The sequence below is a fragment of the Alosa alosa genome, chromosome 23 (genome assembly GCF_017589495.1).
Source record: "Alosa alosa isolate M-15738 ecotype Scorff River chromosome 23, AALO_Geno_1.1, whole genome shotgun sequence".
Classification (NCBI taxonomy): Eukaryota; Metazoa; Chordata; class Actinopteri; order Clupeiformes; family Clupeidae; genus Alosa; species Alosa alosa.
The window spans coordinates 18,067,134-18,090,298 of record NC_063211.1 but is presented as its reverse complement, the minus strand read 5'-3'; the positions used below and the strand labels follow the sequence as shown (position 1 = coordinate 18,090,298).

General features: G+C 39.6%; 1 protein-coding gene across 5 annotated transcripts; it reads left to right on the top strand.

Annotated features, from left to right (window-relative positions):
- The first annotated feature begins 6,383 nt into the window (after positions 1-6,383).
- kynu (kynureninase) lies at positions 6,384-22,800 on the top strand. 5 transcript variants are annotated; one of them, XR_007192513.1, is made up of 16 exons: positions 6,384-6,936; positions 7,130-7,302; positions 7,612-7,732; positions 8,064-8,146; positions 9,014-9,075; positions 9,187-9,258; positions 9,522-9,596; positions 9,904-10,050; positions 11,962-12,060; positions 13,183-13,256; positions 13,481-13,533; positions 13,897-13,982; positions 14,076-14,306; positions 15,746-15,936; positions 21,679-21,746; positions 22,196-22,800. XR_007192513.1 is itself a non-coding variant. In XM_048235193.1 (15 exons), exons 2-14 carry the CDS (start codon positions 7,134-7,136, stop codon positions 15,893-15,895), a joined length of 1,422 nt encoding a protein of 473 aa, XP_048091150.1. In that variant the 5' UTR covers positions 6,384-6,936; positions 7,130-7,133; the 3' UTR covers positions 15,896-15,936; positions 22,196-22,800. The 5 variants fall into 5 exon arrangements, 2 of the variants coding, with proteins under 2 accessions (XP_048091150.1, XP_048091149.1); XR_007192514.1 differs by having other exon boundaries at positions 21,675-21,746; positions 22,199-22,800; XR_007192512.1 differs by having other exon boundaries at positions 21,675-21,746.
- The last annotated feature ends 365 nt before the right edge of the window (positions 22,801-23,165 follow it).

Sequence of the window (23,165 nt, the reverse complement as noted above, 5' to 3'; positions counted from 1 at the left end):
TTCATCTTAGTCTCCATGTGTTCCCTCTGTTTGCAGTCGGTGTGTTGTGAGGACTGCTGCCCTGAGAACGCTGAGTGCATTCTGGAATATTCCAAATGTGTGCCACTTCCATACTGAAGAAGTTTCAAGCCCGCAAGAGAGTTCACTAACCAGGTAGACACACACACAAACACACACACACACACACACGTAGAATCACATTTAGCATTATAATGTGTAAGCATGTATTTGTGTCTGTAACTGTGTTTAGTTTATCCCCTCTTTTCATGTGTCTTTTTGTTGTTATGACTGTTGGGCTCCATCAACTATCCAGGGCAATGTCAGTCCGTCTGGATGGCACTACCTGCTACTTGATGATGTCTGATAGCCATGGCTGCTGCCTTCAACGTGGTGTAAGTGTTTGAGTTTTGAATGTATTTTTTTTGTTCCATGGTGAGGGCTATGGGTTATGTTATTATGCATGCTCTAATTCGAATTTTGCAATTTAGCCACTTTACCATTGTGTTGGTGGTAATGTTAGTAGTGTTGTGAATATCTGCCAAACTGATCATAATCATTATTTCTGTAATTGTATTGCAATTCAATTTATTGTAGAGGATGCATCATTTTGTTCAATCTTATCTTTTACTCATCTTTTACTGGCAGAGCTCTCACAAGTAAACTGATATCAAGACTTAACATAGATGGTGATGGTGGCAAGGGTGCCTTCAGAAGGTAATTGTCATTTTTGTTTGTACACCTGATTGACTAACCTTATTTTTTTGATGCTATGATTTTGACCTTTATCAACAATAACAAAATGTATGGCAAACTTTATAATGGTGGTGTATACATATCTGCTTTACTTCTAACTATTGCACCTGACTTCAAATCCCAGAGAATGTCCACAGGCTTTTTCACTAGTTTTTGACAATAATGGTTTGTTGTTTCCTCTTTAGATGCTGTCTTCAGCGAACCACCCTGACCCGAATAATGGACATCATGGGAAGATATTTCAAGTATGCACTGAAGAGGGTGGTGGTGGCCGTCGGAAGACACTCCCTGCTGTTGCTGAATGATGCCATCGGTATACATATGCACAGCCTCTCGCACCACATACACCTGAGTTTGGATAGATCTTTTATGTTGTAAAACATAAAACAAAATAAAATAATTTAAAAATATATATAAGTTGACTGGTTCTTGATGGAGGTGTTTATCATTTTTGTGTGTGATAGGCCTACTGCAAGTTGCATAGGCTAATTTAGGTAAAATGTTGAAGCAATGTTGCAATATCAACGTTTATTCAACGGTAATTTGTAGTTGAGGCTTTAACCATGTTGGATTTTGGGACATTCCAGAATTAGAGGACATTTTGGCATTTACACTTCTTAAATAATTATTTTCTATTTTAACATTTTATGTTGAATATTTAAGAAATATAGGTCATAAACTACTAAATTATATGATTTGTCAAGATTAGGCATCAACGGTACTTTTCCCACCTCATATGTTTTATTTGCTGTGTACATGTAGTTACGCAACCCTGTTACAAATACAAAATAGCATGAAAAAAGTAAATTTTTAAAATATTTTTCAGTAAATCCTTTTTCATTCAATAAAGGAAGTCATTTTACACTGAATAGTCATTTGATTTCAGGTAAGATTGTTAATATATATTATATATGTTAATTAGACTAACTATCAAAGGCTTAATTATCTTCCATTTGAACAGTGACATACAGTTTTTTTTTTTAATAATTCCAGTATCTATTCTCAAATATGCTCAGATACATTGTGCATATAATCATATAAGCTGTTCTAAGGACTATTGATGTAATTTTTTGTGTGATAGCAAAATTACTTTATTTATCCTTGTTTTAATTATTTATCCTTGTTTTAATAAAAATGTTTTTGTAACAGGGTTGCAAATTGAGTCATAACATCATAAATCTGTAGAAATCCATTACAAATTCTGTTATTAGGCCTATCTATTGCAAATAATCACAAATATCTAACCAAAATGTGTTTATTTTCAGCTGTAATTGAATCTCAACATGTATTTTAGCACACTATGCTGCAATGACGCTGTACTAACAGAAGAAAATCTGGCAATTTATTTAAAATATGTAAATAATGTTTAATTATACAAATAAATTCATTTTTATAATTTAACTCAGCATATTTAATCATAAATATATCATAGTTAACAAAAACATATCCTGATAACTATGATAATAACCATGTTACTTTAATTAGAGTAACAGGGTTGCAAATTAATGCTAATATAGCATCTACCTTATGAACAGAAGCTAGCTGTAAAATTTAGCTATTTTACCAAGGTCAAGGACCAATGTGGTTATACAAATACAGAAAATAAAAATTGAAATTATTTAACATTAATCTTAAAACATGAGTAACAGGGTTGCGTGGTTAAGCTTTACATACTCAATTATCCCAGAAAAGTTTGAAAATATATTAAAATTGGAAGAAGACACTCATCTTTTGTCTACCCATGTTTTTTGAAAATGATTGGAGGATGTCATTTCTTGTTTGTAATATAACATAATATTTTAACCCTTTATCAGCCAGGCAAAAATGGTATTGGTAACAGGGTTGCGTGCACATTCGGGGACACAACTTCATGGCACAACAAATAGTATTCAAAATATGTTATAATCAAAGAAATTAGTTTTTACAGATACAATAGATGCGTATCCACAAAATACTGCAAAAGATAATATATTAAAGACCTATTTTAGCTGTTCAATTTGATTTAAAAGTTGGTCATCAGGAGCCGGGGACAGGATAAAAAAACCCATTTTAAGGGGTGTTCCAGAACTAATCAGTATTTTTAATCATGTAAAGGAACCACTTTTCCCCAGCAGATTATTATGTTTTGCTTTATGGCAGTTTCACTTGCAGGTTATGTGAACATTTTTGTTATTTTGGACTTGAGTATTTGAAATATCAGGGGGGGACACCAAATGTCCTCTAATTCTGGAATGTCCCTTTTACTGCGTTGTTTCAATGTTGCAATATATCATATTCAACAGTGATTCACTGTTGAGGCTTTCAACATGTGTTCAACTATGTTGAAACGGCAGATGATGAAACAATGTTTCAATATCAACGTTGATTCGATTTGCAAATCCAACACATAATTCAACATTGATTCACCCTTGGTATATACGTTTGTTCACCGTTGAATCAATGTTGAAATGCCAGCAGGGTTGTCGTCTTTTTACACTTTTCACATGACCACATGACCAACATTTGTGGGGAACTGAAAATGTGGGTGTTTGATACAGTGTAATTTGTAAAAAAAGGAATCGACACTTCCTTCATAGCAGGGACTTTCATTCATTCAGCGTGTCCTATAGAAGCACAGTGGAGATTGGGATAAGGCTACCCCAAAAATCAGCAATTAAATGTGAATAGGCCTACTATTTGAGAGCAGAAATGGGGAATGTGCCAAGGCTGCAAAAATTGTTATTAAGAAATCAACACATTTGGGTGACGTATAGCTAACTTAGTCAACTTCTCTATTTCGCTTTGATTTCCTCTTTGTTTATTCACCGACACCAAAGAAAGAACCATAGGTAGCCTACGAATGCAGTAGGGCTTTAGATCGGATGACTGAAGATAGAGAAATATAATGAAGAGAGAAGTGTGTGTTTGGCATCTGCGGAATGGAATCTACCTTTGTGCCTTTAGGGGTGTCGGCTATATTTGATCAAAGTCTGCGCTATGGGGCGTGCTTATAGTTGTTGTCATACTAACTGTGAAAGTGATCGTTTTACGGAGATATGGGAATCATTATCCTGTGGTTTTAAACTACTCATTACTGCATAGTGTAAATGGAAATAATTGGCTTTTCCATAGGCCTACATAATGTGGACTAAAGAACGCAATAAAATTCCCGTGGTGGGGTGGGTGGTGGTCAGAAGAATGATTAGCCAAGCCTGTAACCTTTGCAGATGATTTCTCATCTTTTGCTACTGGGAATGACCAACCGTTCCGGTCAGCTGAATGTAGGCTAGTTTACCTCCCAGTGTTAAACTCAGTGATTAAGAATACTTCACAACTTGTATAGTAAAGTGACATTCGATGTAGACTTCATAAGATATTCATAAAATATTCACAAAAGCTGGAGAGAAAAACGGCTATGCTGCTTTGCGATCGTTGGACTTTTATTTTGACAAGTTGCCGTCATTCTGTCTTCCACATTCATGAAAGGTTTGGGATGAATGTTGAGTCATGTCTCATGAAACAGTCATCAATGCTTTTGTGCAGTTTATGACAGCTGCTATGAATGTGTTATGAAATCACCCGTCAAGCAAAGTGTTACCCAATTTTCATTCCCTTTGTCATGGTGGTTAGTATCATGGTGGTATTGAACACTTAACTGAGTATTTTCCCAGTTTCACAGTGGACTAGACAGACACTATAAAACTGAAACATATGGTTACACTTTACTTGACAGTGTCGCCATAAGAGTAACATGACACTGTCATGAACGTATCATAAACATGTCATACACATATATGGTATAGCGCTTCTGTTATTAAGTGACATTCGGTTTTTGTCATAACAAGTTAGGTGTATGTGACACACAAGTGGTCACTTGTTTGGACATAGCCTAGGCTACCTACAGTTTGAGTATAAGAATGTCCTTGTCGTCTTTTACACTTTTCACATGACCCATGACCAACATTTGTGGGGAACTGAAAATGTGGGTGTTTGATACAGTGTAATTTGTAAAAAAAAGGAATCGACACTTCCTTCATAGCAGGGACTTGTTATTCATTCATTCAGCGTGTCCTATAGAAGCACAGTGGAGATTGGGATAAGGCTACCCCAAAAATCAGCAATTAAATGTGAATACTATTTGAGAGCAGAAATGGGGAATGTGCAGGCTGCAAAAATTGTTATTAGGAAATCAACACATTTGGGTGACGTATAGCTAACTTAGTCAACTTCTCTATTTTGCTTTGATTTCCCTCTTTGTTTATTCACCGACACCAAAGAAAGAACCAGGTAGCCTACGAATGCAGTAGGGCTTAGATCGGGATGAAGATAGAAGATAGAGAAATATAATGAAGAGAGAAGTGTGTGTTTGGCATCTGCGGAATGGAATCTACCTTTGTGCCTTTAGGGGTGTCGGCTATATTTGACCAAAGTCTGCGCTATGGGGCGTGCTTATAGTTGTTGTCATACTAACTGTGAAAGTGATCGTTTTACGGAGATATGGGAATCATTATCCTGTGGTTTTAAACTACTCATTACTGCATAGTGTAAATGGAAATAATTGGCTTTTCCATAGGCCTACATAATGTGGACTAAAGAACGCAATAAAATCCCCGTGGTGGGGTGGGTGGTGGTCAGAAGAATGATTAGCCAAGCCTGTAACCTTTGCAGATGATTTCTCATCTTTTGCTACTGGGAATGACCAACCGTTCCGGTCAGCTGAATGTAGGCTAGTTTACCTCCCAGTGTTAAACTCAGTGATTAAGAATACTTCACAACTTGTATAGTAAAGTGACATTCGATGTAGACTTCATAAGATATTCATAAAATATTCACAAAAGCTGAGAGAAAACGGCTATGCTGCTTTGCGATCGTTGGACTTTTATTTTGACAAGTTGCCGTCATTCTGTCTTCCACATTCATGAAAGGTTTGGGATGAATGTTGAGTCATGTCTCATGAAACAGTCATCAATGCTTTATGTGCAGTTTATGACAGCTGCTATGAATGTGTTATGAAATCACCCGTCAAGTAAAGTGTTACCCAATTTTCTATTCCCTTTGTCATGGTGGTTAGTATCATGGTGGTATTGAACACTTAACTGAGTATTTTCCCAGTTTCACAGTGGACTAGACAGACACTATAAAACTGAAACATATGGTTACACTTTACTTGACAGTGTCGCCATAAGAGTAACATGACACTGTCATGAACGTATCATAAACATGTCATACACATGGTATAACGCTTCTGTTATTAAGTGACATTCGGTTTTTGTCATAACAAGTTAGGTGTATGTGACACACAAGTGGTCACTTGTTTGGACATAGCCTAGGCTACCTACAGTTTGAGTATAAGAATGCCTTCCTTGTCGTCTTTTTGCACTTTTCACATGACCACATGACCAACATTTGTGGGGAACTGAAAATGTGGGTGTTTGATACAGTGTCATTTGTAAAAAAAAGGAATCGACACTTCCTTCATAGCAGGGACTTGTTATTCATTCATTCAGCGTGTCCTATAGAAGCACAGTCAGGAGATTGGGATAAGGCTACCCCAAAAAAATCAGCAATTAAATGTGAATACTATTTGAGAGCAGAAATGGGGAATGTGCAGGCTGCAAAAATTGTTATTAGGAAATCAACACATTTGGGTGACGTATAGCTAACTTAGTCAACTTCTCTATTTTGCTTTGATTTCCTCTTTGTTTATTCACCGACACCAAAGAAAGAACCAGGTAGCCTACGAATGCAGTAGGGCTTTAGATCGGATGACTGAAGATAGAAGATAGAGAAATATAATGAAGAGAGAAGTGTGTGTTTGGCATCTGCGGAATGGAATCTACCTTTGTGCCTTTAGGGGTGTCGGCTATATTTGATCAAAGTCTGCGCTGCGTGCTTATAGTTGTTGTCATACTAACTGTGAAAGTGATCGTTTTATAGAGATATGGGAATCATTATCATGTGGTTTTAAACTACTCACTACTGCATAGTGTAAATGGAAATAATTGGCTTTTCCATAGGCCTACATAATGTGGACTAAAGAACGCAATAAAATTCCCGTGGTGGGGTGGGTGGTGGTCAGAAGAATGATTAGCCAAGCTGACTTCTATGTCCTGTTTACATAGAGAGAAAGACAGGGTGAAAGATCACGTTGAAATTTCATGTCGAGGTTCAGTTGCTGTCCAACTCCAGGAAAAGATAACCAAAGTGAGTAGAACATTTTGCCATTAATTATGTCTATTTTTTAATCACCCGATTTGTATTATCAGGACACTTGTATGGCAGATTACATTACAAAGAAAAATGTGGGCATAAGCGTACTCAATCACACAATTATTGTATTGTATAATTTTCCTAAGTTTCCCTTTTCTGACGGTAAACCTTTTTTGTGTCATGTTAGGCATATGGATCCGTTCACTGAGGCAACTGCAAGCGCGGCTATAAAGCAAGTCGCAAAGTATTTAGGGTGCAAACCGACCTCATTTAAAGTTGCCAGATTCCTTGACGACATCGACGATTTGCGTCACCTGCGTGAGCAATTTCTCATTCCTAAAGTGTCACAATTACCGCCGTGTAAGTAGATGTGTCTTTTATTTTCAATGGTTGTGTTCATGTGAAGTTGTTGAGTACGTTTTTGCTGTAAGCTGGTTTATGTTGTTCCTTGTGCATATGCAAGAGAGCGAGTCTCAAATAGGTCAGGTGACATATTTCTGCACTGGTCATCTGCATTTTTATCAGGTGCAGCCTCAGGTGCACACCTCTGCATTGCATCTTTTTTTCTGCCTCCTTTTGGGGACAAAGAACAGTCTGTACCCAAAACGAGGATGCTTCATCATCGATGAGTGAATGTATTGCACTAATGCGTCGTTAATCTTACCGCAGCTGACCCCTCTCTGGTTGACGGCGCGGAGGAGTGCCTCTACTTTGTGGGAAACTCATTAGGGCTGCAGCCAAAACTGGCCAGACAGTACCTGGAGGAAGAGCTAGAGAAATGGGCACAGATGTGAGTTGTGCCAGGCTTGTCCAATAGCATCGTTATAATGTGTGATGATGGGAAGATCTTTTATGATTTTGTTGCTTGTGCATTGTGTGTGTGTGTGTGTGTGTGTGTGTGTGTGTGGACAAGCTGTATCATATTACTGGTGGATGACTGAAACTAATTAACCCCCCTCCAGTGTGTCAGCGAAGAAACAACTTTAGATCTGGACATTTCCATTCCTCAGCTCTGCTACAGTGAAAAGACTATCTGCTGCCTTATGGTAGTTTCACAGTCTCTCCACCTGAATCATCTGTGTGTTTCCATCTAATTCTGTTGGTGTTGGCCGTCTTTCCAGGGGTGTGCACGGTCACACGGAGGGCTCTCGTCCTTGGGCCTGGGCAGAGAACAACATCGAACAGCTCATGGCTAATGTCGTAGGTAATGGAACCTATAGCTTTTATAATGTTACACATGATAGATATTATTATTATTATTATAATATTAATTATTGCAATTATTATAATTATACTATACATAATTATAATGGGAAGATACAACTGTCAGTCATATGACATGGAAAGGTTTGCTTAGTATGAGGCTAGATTCGAACAGAATCCAGTTTGTAAAAGTGTTTGCTAAAGATTGCAGCATCATATCATGGTGATTATGTCTGGGTATTAATGTGAAGAAATCACATTAGTTTACATGAGATTGATGACATATATTTATAAAGTCTAATGAGACTGGAGATTGTAAGATGGGGATTTAACAACAGGTATCACTGTGAATTTTATCCTTAAAATGCAGAGCTGTTTCCCTAGTCATAGTGGTTTGTGAAGTATTCATCAGTTTTACCATTGCATCATTCATAAATGATTCCAATTGGGATTAAAAAGTGAGAAATTTTGGATGGCTGCTAAAAGCAAACGCTGTCCAAATACCATCAATGTTGTATTAGTAGTTTTTGCTGATCAGCTGTGAAAATGAAATGTGAAAAATCTTACCACCACATTGCATACAAAGGTGTCAGGTTCTGAAATAAATAACTGCTACAAAATATTTGTCAAAATATTTTGTCAAGATATTTGTCAGTGACAATTTTACATAATTAACCCACCAGGGATATTGTTGTATGCTAACACTAATCATTCAGCAGGCTTCAGCAGACATTCTTGTTGTTCAAAACCAAATGGAAATGTTCCTGATGGCAGTACATATTGACTGATACTGATGGTAGCATAGCATGTGTGTCCTAGCATGTGTGTCCTGTTGCTGCCATCACCATCGCTGCTTTTTGTGTTGTAGGTGCTAAGCGAGATGAAGTAGCCCTCATGAATGGCTTGACGGTCAACCTTCATCTTTTACTGGTAAGAGCCACGACCCACACCTGCATCCTGTAATCACTGCTATAGTGCTGTATGTGTAGCTCTTCTGATGATCTACTATAACATCTTGCTGCAATTTGTTTCACTCCAAAGCTTTCCTTTTACAAACCTACAACGGAACGACACAAAATCCTTTTAGAGGACAAGGCCTTTCCCTCTGACCATGTAAGCATTCTTTTTTTCCATCAATATCTATTGGTATGTGTTAGACATTTAAGGCCCAGTGGAACTTTAACAGCACACACAGGACGTTTTTCTGTTTACACAGAAAATTGCCATGCACTTTCAAAGTTCGTTGTACAGTACATGTACAATGACAATAAAGATAATCTAACCTATTCTATTCTATTCTATTTCATCTGAGCCTTTGCCAGATTCAAAGCTTGTTCTTCTAACTGCACACACGTGGTTATGTGTCCTCCATACAGTATGCGGTGGAATCTCAAATCTCCCTGCGAGGTTTCGACCCTGAGAAAAGCATGTTGCTGATGTCACCTAGAGAGGTACCAGTCTGATCAGCGTCCTTGTCACTCTCAACATAATCACATTTAGGTCTAGAGTGAGAAAAACAACAACAACAACAACACAAGATGGTTGATCTGACTAGCTTGGTCAGGAGGTCTGCCTAGCACCATGCCATCTTTTGTCCTGCTAATAGTTTCATTGACGTGTTGTGCTGGCCATCCTTGCCTATGGGCCTAAGCCAACTGCGGTCAGAGGAGATGTCACCTCTCATTAAAAATGACTGCCCCAGTGAGCTGAACTTCTGCTGACTGCAGGGACCCTCTGTTGCTTTTGCCAATCTGCCAGGGTGAGCACACATTGAGGACAAAGGACATCCTGAGCATGATTGAAAAGGAGGGCGATTCGATTGCCGTTATTCTCTTCAGCGGAGTGCAGTATTACACCGGACAGCTCTTTGACATGGCTGCCATCACCAAGGCCGGCCAGGCCAAGGTAAGACTCAATCATGTCAAGGGCACAGCGGCATTGTGGGTCTTGTAGTTCTTCTATGCAGAAGCGTAATTGTTAAGATGCCTCATTAGCAAGGCTTCCTTTGTTATTTCTCTCTCATGTGCACCCTACATAACCTGTCTTTGTTCATTTAAACTACATACAGGTGTCCTTACATGGGAAATGCATGTTTCACTCAGATTTGATGTGAAGTCCATTCCCGTCTAGTGCGAGTGAAAACGGATCGGCTAGACTGGGTGAACCTGGAAAAACTAGTTAGCAAATTTGAATTCACTTTGCAGGTCTGTCTGGAGACCTTACAACTGAAGTTGATTTCCAAATCACCAAAAACTCAAAAACCAATTACAACTGCTTATTAGCCGCATAGGGCGGGCTTTATATTATGACAGACAGAGGAGTATAGAGCAGCGCTGTTCAACACAACCAATGGCTCCATTGGACGTGTATTTTCTTTGGAATTGAGTACACAGCATTTAAAGCCCTAATTTACAAGAACATGTGCTTGCTGTGCTTCTTAAAAGAGTTGATGTACCAGTTTAAGTATAACTTCACTGCTGGTTATGTCCCTTGGAAATCGGAAATACTGTAATAAGTACAGAACAAACAGACACACACACACACACACACACACACACACACACACACACACACACACACACACACACACACATACACTCTCTCTCTCTCACACACACTCTCTTTCTTTTCTCTCTCTCTCTACACACACACACACACACACACACACACACACACACACACACACACACACACACACACACACACACACACAGCACACACACAAACACACACACACACACACACACACACACACACACACACACACACACACACACATACATAAGACAACACACACACACACACACACACACACAGCAAGCACGCACACACACACACACACACACACACACACACACACACACACACACACACACACACATACAAACACACACACACACAAACACACACACATACTCACACACGCCACCACACCTTTAACCTCATCATCCCAAATCAATAGAGTCACACCCCCCTCTGTTGGCAGCATTGTAGCATTGCCCCGGTCCTTTAATGTGATGATGATACAAACTGATGAGTCATGCCTGGCCAACAAAAAAACCTGTGAAGTGGCCGCCTCTTCTGGCGGAGGACGCAGTGATTTCTCTGTCACCGTGGCCCCTCATGTCTGCTCAAACAATGGGAGATGAAGACCGCGTTAGCAGCACCCACCGTGGCTCCAGATCCAAGTGTTTAATGATGGCGTTTGTCACCCTGGGGTGGATTTGGCATTTTCGTGTCAAGGGCTTTTTTCTCTACTGCACAGTCATCTTCTTAAGAGCCAGGGCAAAAAACGCTGGTGGGGGCCAACAAATATGACATCACTCAGCTGACCTTCGGAAAGGGTGAAAAGTCAGCGGTGAAATGCAACACTCCATGTGAAGACCCCTTCACTAGCTATTTGTTTTTGGTGAAACACGCAATTGCTCTGCTCTGTGTGGTTGAGCTATAGGGTATTAAATCACACAGCTTCTTGACCAGCCCTGTGCAAATAGTCACAGTTGCTGTGTGTGTGTGTGTGTGTGTGTGTGTGTGTGTGTGTGTGTGTGTGTGTGTGTGTGTGTGTGTGTGTGTGTGTATGTGTGTGTGAGTGTGTGTGCATGTGGGACTGGCCAGGCCACTGTGCCCCAGCTTGCTTGCTATGTCCAGCTGTGATAATGTGTTTGGTTTGTTGTGTACTGTAGGGCTACCATGTGAGCTTTGTGTGTGTGTGTGTGTGTGTGTGTGTGTGTGTGTGTGTGTGTGAGTGTGTGCGTGCGTGCATATGTGTGTGTGCGTGTGCGTATGTGTGTGTGTGTGTGTGTTGGGTCACCGCAGGGCTGTTACGTGGGCTTCGACTGCGCACACGCGGCGGGGAATGTGGACCTGCGCCTACACGACTGGGGAGTGGACTTCGCCTGCTGGTGCAGCTACAAGGTCAGGCCTCCCAGAGTGACCTGTCAGCTCCACTCGTCTCATCCCATCTCTCAACAACCCCCCCCAGCTCACAGGCACACTCCCCCCTATCCCAACAGCCTCAACTCGCCTATGCTTTTACTGCAGTAGGACTTTGCTGGAGTTTGGGGCTCATGTCAAAATAATAATAATAATAATATATATATTCAGGCAAACATAGATATTTACAGTATATATATTTACAATGCATATGCAGGATGAGTTTTAGAATGAAATTCATTTGAAGAGTTAAAACGATCAAAGGCTACACACACACACACACACACACACACACACACACACACACACACACACACACACAGATTGCATCTGCCCGTAGAGATGAATTCACAAGCTGCCGGGAGTAGGCTACATATGATTAGATTTCTAATAAATGTATGCACAGTGGATGCATAAGTTCAATTGCTTATGCTATAGAGTTAAATATCTCATACCACATACATTTGGAATTTTCAGGATAGCCTAGGCTCCTTTTTATCATGGTTTTCGAGCCTAGGGATTTCTTAGCAGAAATTTTATGAAACACATCTTGAAGAGGTTACATGTTCTTAGACTCTCTTTCTTCTGAATATTATAATGTTAACTTAGCCTGGAGTGGAGGAAGCTGTGTAAGTCAGCAGAGGATGTCTGCTTTATTAAAACTCCTTTTGATTGTTTATGTACACCCCCACACGTCTGTCAATTAACTTCACCCACCGATTTTCATTGTATCTGATGACTAATTTGTTGATCCACAATTAAATATCAGCACGGGGAAAGCACAATTATGGCAATCATTGTGAAAGTCCTAACGTGTCATAATTGCATGACAAGGGAAAAATACCTCTTTTGTTCTGTGAACTGACATCCATGGAAATGAAGTGAAAGTGGATGTTCAAAGAACAAGTGAAGTGCAGTGAAGGCAACTGTGTGTGTGTTTGTGTGTGTGTGTGTGTGTGTGTGTGTGTGTGTGTGTGTGTGTGTGTGTGTGTGTGTGTGTGTGTGTGTGTGTGTGTGTGTGTGTGTGTGTGTGTGTGTGTGTGTGTGTGTGTGTGTGTGTGTGTGCCCGTGTTTGTTTGTGTGTGTGTTTCCTCTTTTGTGTAGTATGTGAACTCTGGAGCAGGAGGGTTGGCAGGTGCTTATATCCATGAGAGACATGCCCACACAATCAAACCAGCGTGAGTTAACAATTACTCTACTTCTTCTTGATGTGGAGAAAACTCACTGCCTGTATCACTCACTGTTACATTATGGACAGATATGCAGATGTTCATGAGAATCTTTATTCTAGTTTATAATTAGAACGAGACAAATTTGTTTACCTTGTAGTTATGCACACCTCTCTCTTCTAATTAGAAAGATTCTAATTTGTTTACCTTCTGGTTATCTCTCTTGGTTATAGATTGACAGGGTGGTGGGGACATAATTTAAAGACACGATTCCAAATGGATAACCGTGAGTATTCAGACATTTCCCAAATCACAGAAAAATACTTTGTGATTTAGGCATTTATTTAGAATAAGCATATTATGAAGAAGTATTTGAATTAAATGTATTTGCCAATAAGCCGTTGTCATGCAAAGAAATGTATAATGTAGTAGCCCAATAGATCTTGTATTCACTGTAATCCAAAGTGAGTAAGATCATACTGTATATTTTGGGGCCAACTTTACTGTAATGCTTTGGTGTACAGTGCCACCTTGTGGACAATTTCACTCTACACAAGAGATGAAAAACATTCAGGACTAAAATGTATGCTGATGGTCTATGTGTGTGACTAATCAATTGTAAGTCATGAAATTAATTTCCACCTCACAGAAATGGATCTAATACCTGGAATTGGTGGATTCAGATTGTCAAATCAGCCTATTCTTCTGGTGTGTCCACTACAAGCGAGCTTGGAGGTGAAACTCAAAGCTTTTTCAATGGTGATTTGCACAACCATGCATTGAAATGTAGCCTTTATCTACCTTTTAATTTTCTTGCTGGACAATCAGGTGTTTAATATGACCAATATGAAGGCCTTGAGGAGGAAATCCCGCCTGTTGACCGGTTACCTGGAGTACCTGATTAAGCACTACTACACCAAACATGAGGCCCACCCAGAGAAGCCCTACGTGGACATCATCACCCCATCCAACCCCGAGGAGAGGGGATGCCAGCTGTCCCTCTCTTTCTCTGTCCCGATACGTGCCATGTTCAAAGAGCTGGAGAAGAGGGGTGTAGCAGTGAGTAGCATTCAGTACTACTTCATGAGAGAGAGAGAGAGTCAGAGAGAGGGGTGGGTGGGGGGACCAAAACCTTCATTTTGACATCATATGTGACCTCAGATATGTTGTAATCTGCAACTAACTGATCACTACTGTTTGTTCTCCCTCTGCCTTAGATAAGACAGACCACAGTTCAGTCTGTGGACTTTGTCTCTTATCAGGGCAAGCTCAGTAGCAATGGTATTTATCTCATGGTTAAAGAGATTGTTTGGAGAAATAAACATTATATATATTTTTTAATCAGAACACAATAAAATTGTGTTTGATAATTGGGATGTATTGCATGAGTTTAATCAATAAAGATTAAGATTTTATAAAATGTACTAATTCACAATTTCACGATTTGATAGGAATGTAGGCCAAGGTCAAGACACTATAGGTTACTGCATGACTTTCAGGGGCAGTTTCAACTTCGCTTGTCATTACAGTTAGTGGAAATATAATAACAGTGACCCCTGGTGGTGAGTAGGGTTCATTAACACATGTTTTGGAATAACAGCGACCCCTGGTGGTTAGTGGGGTTCATTTACACATACTGTGAGTTGGAATAGCCTAATAATAAACTTCTTGCACATACTTCATTTTCATCAGAATATGACACTGTAGTGTTTTCCACTAAATAACTTTGAATATATACGTATACAGGTGCATCTCAAAAAATTAGAATATTGTGGAAAAGTACATTGTCCTGACACGACTGAGAGATTAAAGACTCAGGAAACCATTGCTGGTGTTTTGACTTAATTAGCTGATTAGAGCTCTTCTCAGGTCAACATTTATGTATTATAAACTGTTTATTGTAATATTTTGAGACTCTGGATTTTTTATTCCCATGAGCTGTAAACCGTAATAATCAAGATTAGAATAATGAAGATTAAAACAAAAAAGGACTTGAAATATATGATTAGATGTGTAATGAATCTAGATTATATGACAGTTTAACATTTGCAGACATTTTTTTTCCATGATATTCACATTTTTGGTTACACTTTACTTGACAGTATCAACATAAGAGTGACATGACACTGTCATGAATGTGTCATAAACAAGTCATAAACGTTTATGACATAACGCTTCTGTTATTAAGTGACATTCGTTTTTTGTCATAACAAGTTAGGGTTAGGATTAGGTTTAGGGTTAGGGTTAGAGTTAGGGTTAGGGTTAGGGTTAGGGTTAGGATTAGGGTTAGAGATTAGGATTAGGGTTAGGGTTAGGGTTCATTTATATTTTCATGACAGTGTCATATCACTCTTATGTCAACACTCTTAACTTACTTAACAATTAAAGTGTTAACAATTTTTTTTAGATGAATGAAACAAATCACAACAAAACTATTGGATACTGTAGGGATTAATCCCCTTATTTTGTCTGCCCCCCATTTTCTGTGTTATCCACAGTGTGACATGAGGGAACCCAATGTTTTGCGGATTGCCCCAACCCCTCTCTACAACTCCTTCTCCGACTGCCACCGACTCATCTCCACTCTGGGAGCAGCACTGCAGGCTAGCAACGAGCTCCAGCAGGCCAGCAATGAGCTTAGCCAGTGATACCTACAGCATCTAACAGCCCTCCTCCAAGTACACAGCAGGTATTATTGAATCATGGGAAAGAGAGTCTCTGTGAAAAATCCAGTGACATAGCTGGGTTCAGTCTCCAGCCTTGCGCTTGGCTTTTAAACACAATGCAGCGTCACCTAGTTCATTTAATCTCTCAGGGAAGCTACACCAGGTGCGCAACTGAAGTGCTCCGTTCGCGTAGTGTAAAAATAGTTTTTAGAAGACTGGTCTAATTTTTTCTAATGTACGCACCGCTATCACATCTAATGTAACCAGTGCTACTGATCACAGTGGACGCAAACGGAACACTTCAGTTACGTGCCCAGTGTGAATCTATGCTGGTAAGCTGCTAATTCAAGATCAGATCAGGTTTCAAACTAGCTGTGCTGAATTAATATGATCAATTCCTAGTGATCATAGTGATGAAGGGCCCTATCTCGGCGATCTAAAACACATGGTCACTGGCGAATAGCTTAGGTGTTTGTCCAGTCCACATTGGTGGTGGTTTTGTTATCAAATGTTATCAAACGTCGAGCGCCTGGCGCAAAATAGGCGATTCTTATGTTTCTTAATCAGTCATGGGTGTGTTTTGGGCATAACATCCTTTAAACCAATGAAAATTACATCTGTCATTCCCTTTAACAATAAGCAGCGCAACTTCAAACAGAGCATCGGTATCTTGATAGTCAGCGGCACATTTGAAGGAATCTGCTTGCACGCGAGACCATATGGAACCAGTATTCCACTAAACCATGCCTTACTAAAACCTAGCAGAGCAAAGCCTACACACATATGCACTCGTCTATTATTTGAACTCAGTGGCAAAGTGAAACTAACTTCACCGTGGAACCACAACAGTTATACACAGTTAATTACTTTCACTATTGACGGACAATGGGTTACTTACCCCAATAATGTTCGAATGACTGAATAAAAAAACTCTTGAGCTGTGCTTCATATGCGCCTTTCGCTATAGACCAGGTTTTTCTTGGTCAGTGGCATAATGCTTTTTAGATAGTGTGAGATAGATTTTTAGATAATGCACCAGATAACACCTTACTTCGTTAATTGCCACACCCCTGAGTGCATTGTTCATTAAAAGAGACGTGCATGCCGAAAAAACTGAGTGTAAGATAGGAACGCTTTGCGTTGTGATAGCAATACGCTTTGCGCTTAGTTTTAGATTGCCAGAAATGTATAACTTCTCTGTATTGTAAGTGTCTACTGATATGGATGTCTAATAGTGCCAGAAGTGACTATTGATATGTCTACTACATTACACCTCAGGAAGTGAAAAGGTGCTGTTCTACTGTATGTCTAATTCCTCTTACATACTGTGGACCTGTATATATTGTCAGCTTGTTGGATTAAACATTAAATGTTTACAGCATAATGCACAAAATACATAGAGCTGGAGTTTGATTTCTTTCTATTGCCTTGTCTTATAACAGAGCCCAAATGGACTCAGGAGCCACTTAATAGGCTACTTGCATGTATGGCTCGTTTGTTTCCGGTGGAGCCAGGTGTGTTTGAACCTGCTGTTATTGTTAATGTAATTAGTGTCTACACGGACCCGGTTGGGTGTTGCACCTAGTGAATCAGCACGTTATGATAAAGCAGGATTTATGCGTGTTAAAATATTTATTATTAGGCAAACAAGATATTCAGTGTCGGAGTGAAGATGTAAGGAGCAGAATATAACCGAAGATGCCTTTACAACACAGTTAACGCTCTACCAGAAAAGAAGTGGCTGCATTGAGAGTCTTTTATGCAAGTTGTTGTGTATATGGATATACAAACTTCACTTCCCATAATGCCATGCGTTTAGGCGGGGGCTATATAAGAGCTCCCCCTTCGAACGCTCTTCTCTACCGCAAGGAGACACAGAAAGCCTACGTGTATTATAATTATACAGTAGTTAATAAAGCCAAGTTTATTGTTCAGCACTTCCATGTCCGCCTCCATCAATGTGTATGCGTGCCCTCACTCGGACACAACACAAGTAGCATGTTGAAACTGCTCTGTGTGAACACATATTTTCATTTCAAATCATTTAAATAAACTTAAATTCATATCTATTTCCCCTGGACAATAACTCAGCATCTAAACTGTGTTGGGGTGGCAAGAGTTTGGCATGAAAGCCAAATAGCCATTCGGACACTTTCATGCACATGGATTGGACTAAAGACTAGATTGAAAACATTTTCCAGTTGAGATTTTTGCACATGTTTTCTTTAAGTATAGAACTAGGCTGCACAGGAAGTAAGCCCAAAGTGTTTCATAAGCTTCCTCATTTGTCTCTTTGAGTACCTGTACCTCAGCATACAGTAGTTCATATTGCATATTTCAGAATTACAGACTGCCATTTTGTTACAGCATGTGCTGTCGGAGTACGTCAGAAGATGCTGTGTATGGGCCTGTTGTGGGTTGGGCAGATATTTATAGTCTAATGCCCACAAGATGCTGTCAGCATGATGCAAGCTGTTTGCAAGTGAGGAGTGGGATGATTAGGTGCATAGAAAGAACAAAAGTGAGTAAACAAACAGATAAATAGATAAAAACATTTGCCACAGTTGCACCGCAAAAATCCAATTCGGTACTCATTCAGTTTAATGGCCAATTTTGAAGTTAAATTATTACACTGAGCTCTGCAAGTTTAAAGCCACAAATACAAAGACAGCTGAATATATTACCATCATATAGCATAAAGACTCAATTCCTGTAATGCCGATTACTGGTATTAAAGCACTTCACTCAGACACCCAGTCATTGTAAGTGAATGCCTCATTATGGATTAGATTCCATGCATCTGAGGAAGAGAATGAACTATGATGAAACAACTGGACAATTTCTTTGTGAGGAACGGAGATTTTCCCCATGAAATCTGATGAAGGATTCACAAGGACCTTCTAGTGTGAATTTCCTCTTCGTAAGGACTGATTGCTTCATTAATTGAATTAAACATAAAGCAACTGCTTTGGAAAGGGCGGGGATCATTGCTTCCCATAGCCATGGTAGGAATGGGCTACATGTTTCAAATATAGGCCTATTGAGCATAGCCCGCTGAAGCCATCTTTGATACTTAATTATTGCCCCATGAAATTACCCCTATTTAGTGGAAGAAAAGGGTGCATCAGCCATTTGTGTTTGCTTTCCTGCGATCAGGGCTTTTTATGAATTTAGATAATTGAAATTAATATGTCTTTACAGCCGGTGATAATTCCTTAGTTGATTGCTCCAGAATGTTTGCTTTGAGACACAAAGATTTGTTGAGGGCAATTTGCGCTACAACGTATCTGAAATAGTTTTAAAAAGAAACCAAAAGAACATAGAAACATATAAAGTTACAGATGAGATACACCATCATTTTCACTGATCACACCCCATTCATTGTAATAAAAACCTTATGAAATGCAACCTGATGAGAAACATTTACTTTTGTGTGTTTAACTACATGGGGTGGATAGAAAAAGGTGATATTTCAAACCCTATATCTCCACCAACGACATAAATAAGAGTCCCAGTGGTACATCATTCTTTTATTATAATTACTGCAGGCTTAAATGATACTTATATTATATTTACATACTTATTTAGACTTATATTATACGTATAGCCTTTAATTGATGCAATAACCAATATGTTCCTTTTTTCCGATCTCTGTATCAATTTATGTGCGACTTCTCTGACTGGGATGAATGTTGGGGTGGCTATGTGTGCCATTAGTGTGCCATTTCCATTATTTTGTCTACATTATTTTGTCTGTATGTTGTCCAGAAATACAAATACACAGATGAATGTTTTAAAGACCTTCTTTGTCACTCTTCAATATACAAAACGCACATGGTCGTAAACCAACTGATGGAAATATTTAACTGATTTAATATTTACATTTGGATTGGGTGTGTTTAGTCTGTCCATCAAAATTAATCTTTTAACATGAATGTTGATAACAAGTAGCTACATTAAAAAGAAAGAGAAAAAGGTAAACAAATCTCTGCATATAGTAAACACTAAAGAATTGCATGTCATTCTCATGGCCTTTCACTCCTCTCTTCATGTGACAAGAGAGAGTCACTCTGCATCAGGATGTCCTGTCACTCTCTCACATACAACACCCCCTCCCCACCCATCTACCCACACACACACCCCTACTGAGTTTTGGAGAGGCCCTACAATCTCCCAGCATGGGGCTGGAAATGGAATTATGCAGAAAGATGATGAGTGATCCATCTCCGAGTGCATTACACACCTCAGTGACCGGGGGGTCTTAGGCTGCCAATTAACACCTCCTTCATTACGTGTTGGGCTCTCCTTAATGCTCCTGACCGTGTTTATGCACTATTACCTTGACGGATGCCTCTCCCACAATTAGACATAATTGGCATATCAATATGCAAAAGCTAAATGGATTAACCTTCTTTAAAACTAATGAGCACTCTTTTGCCCAGCTGGTGAACGCACCAACATTTGCATTTGTCATTTCTTTTTTTTTTTTTTTTTTTTTAGGGAATGGATGAGGGGAGGGGGCGTTGAGGTGGTGAGGTCAGAAGCAGAGGGGTGGGTTTGCAGAATATAAATAATTTAGAATCAAATAAATTAGCAAGACACATTTGATATGATCCCTTAATAATTTCCTTCTCGCAAAAAAATCATCAAGCCTTCCCCCAAATTCTTGAATAAAATAAAATAACGTGTACAAGAGTTAGTGTGGTTTCTCCACTGAAATCTGACAGCCTCCAAAACCGTGTCAGGCGGCTGAGTAGTTTCTCCTGCACAGTTTTGGCGCAGCTCCAGAGGTCTGTGCTGCTCGCTACATGTGGATGCGGATATGGTTCAATATGATCTAACCCCTGATTCAATTTCCATGCATTACTTTCCAAAGTCTTTGTGATTTAATCACTCCGGGCAGCTTGGCACGCCCTGGACCTGTGCGTTTGGCAACCGGAGCGATTTGTGGGTGTTCCAGCGTACACCCTGGCTATCCAGGAGGACGCATCGATCTGAGCTCGCTCTCTGCCAGGCTCCTATGCTCGAGGTAGCAGGAGTGTCGGCTGAATTGCTATCAACAGCAGCTCTTGTAGAACATCTGGCCTTTGACACCGGCGAGACTTCGAGCGAGCGAGACAACGAGTGCGCTAGCGAGTGAATGATACGATGCGAGGTCGCCGCAGAGAGGCTATGTTTTACACACCGCTCCGCTAAACAGCCCCCACTGAAGGGCCCTGCCTCGGGCACTGTGTACATGTTGCACATGTTGAAAATGAGAACTTCAGCTGTATGGAGACACACATGAAATTACAAGGAAAGCCTCACAGTAAAATAAGTCTCATCCTACTCTACACATTGCCAGTGTGAAATTGAATTATATTCATCTAACACTGTTAAGACAAAAGCCTCACCAACTACAGAATTGCTGGTGTTGGTGTACCATAAATTGATTCACACTTCGGAGAAGCCTATTAACCCTTAAAGGAGTACCGTCACACCGGTGTGACGGGAATGTTGGGAAATTAACATTCTAAAGAATATCTGGGTTCATTGAATTCAACATAGAATTTTAGAACCTTCAATTGTTGCGGAACTTAGAACGTTCAAAAACCTACACCTTTAAGGGTTAAGCAGCAACTATTTTTTGCCCCTTTCACACTTCCCTATTGCAGACTTGGTTCTGAAAACACTCATAATAATTCGAGTTCATGCCTTGTTATATGCATCTGCTTAATAGCCTCTCTCTCTCTCTCTCTCTCTCTCTCTCTCTCTCTCTCTGTGAGTACATTTCTACTTGGCTCACCGGCCTGGCTACATGACTGCTGGCGTTGGGGAGAGTCGAGTCCTGCAGGTACAGTAATAAGGATTAGGAGCGGCATACATCAAATTTAATTACTTCAGATCGCTCCCCCTCAGGCTGGTTCCTGCTCTCCATGCTTCTGATCTGACAGCTGGAGAAGGTAGCCAGGAAGGCCAGTTAGGGGACTTTTCATCATTTTAATTAATTGTAAAGGAACTAAACCATAGCCAGAATAAACTGGGCTTGTGCTGTAGTCATACTAGGGCCTCACTGTGTTATTAAACATTGCCCCCCTTCTTTTAGAGGGTAAAAGTAAACTGCATCTATCAGGCTAGTTTCAACTTATTTATGTGAGCCGATGAAATGTTTTTAAAATTCATTTTAAAAATATATTTTAACAATATAATCCCAGTTAAACCACACTGGTAAAACACACTGTCAGCCTTATCAGATATTGGATCAATGAGCATGTGTGTATTTCAATACTTTGTCTCTTGCAGCAGGAAATGCCAGATATGTCAGAGAGATGGAGAGTCCATGTTGCCCCAGTGACAGAGAGGTCAAGAGCCCTGATGCTCGTAATAGGCTGTGGAGTCGAAACTTGGCCAGAAAGAGACTTCAGTTGCCTCATCTCTCTGCATTATATGAATCTGTTCTGATTTAGTAGCGATACACAGAGAGTTTCTACTGTACTGGAACAGATTCAGAGGGTTCCTGTTGGAGGAAGGCTACACACCACTCTAAATCAATTGTTTTGTCAGTAAACTAATATCTGCCTTCAAGTAGAGGTGTGGCATTGGTTTTGGTGCAGCAATCAAAATTGGAGGAGACGTGAATATTTTAATTGTAAAAATTATATAATTGCCGAAACATTATCAAAAGTGATTTTACATGTTAAAAATGCTCATCGTTCAAAATAATTTACTAGAGCTGTGTTATTCAATTCTAGTGTACAGTATGTATTAGCCTATGCGAATAACTGTGAAATGTGAAATATCTACCTTTTCTGGAATCTCAAGAAATGAAAACAATGATATTGAGGTTCTTGACCCTCTATATGGTCATACCATAATTAAATGAAATCCAAAAACAGTCCTTAATCCAATATTGAGTGTGTTGAAGTTAATTGGGTGAAAGTGTATAGGATGTAGTATGGATGCTATTAACTAGAACTGGAATAAGCTGGTAGTATGGCCTGTATCTTGCTTTAGTCCCCATACTCTATAACCTCACTCTACAGAGAATGGACAATATGCTTTTACTTCAACTTATCAAAGATTTTCATCAAAGGCCTTTCCACTCTTAGAACAAAGTAGATTAAAGGCTCTTGGTGTTAACGAGAAAAAACACAGCTTTTTTTTTTTTTTTCAAAAAAAAAAAAAAAAAGAGAAAACGCTTCATGAAAAAAAAAAACAGTATTGTGAAGGGGGTGCAGGAGGGATGGGGAGAAAAAAGTGGAAAAGCAGGCAG

Coding starts and splice junctions, on each gene's coding strand:
- kynu (XM_048235193.1), top strand. CDS start 7,134: ATGGATCCGTTCACTGAGGCAACTGCAAGCGCGGCTATAAAGCAAGTC. Junction 9,076..9,186: donor TCAACCTTCATCTTTTACTG/GTAAGAGCCACG, acceptor TTCACTCCAAAG/CTTTCCTTTTACAAACCTAC. Junction 13,534..13,896: donor ACGATTCCAAATGGATAACC/GTGAGTATTCAG, acceptor TCCACCTCACAG/AAATGGATCTAATACCTGGA.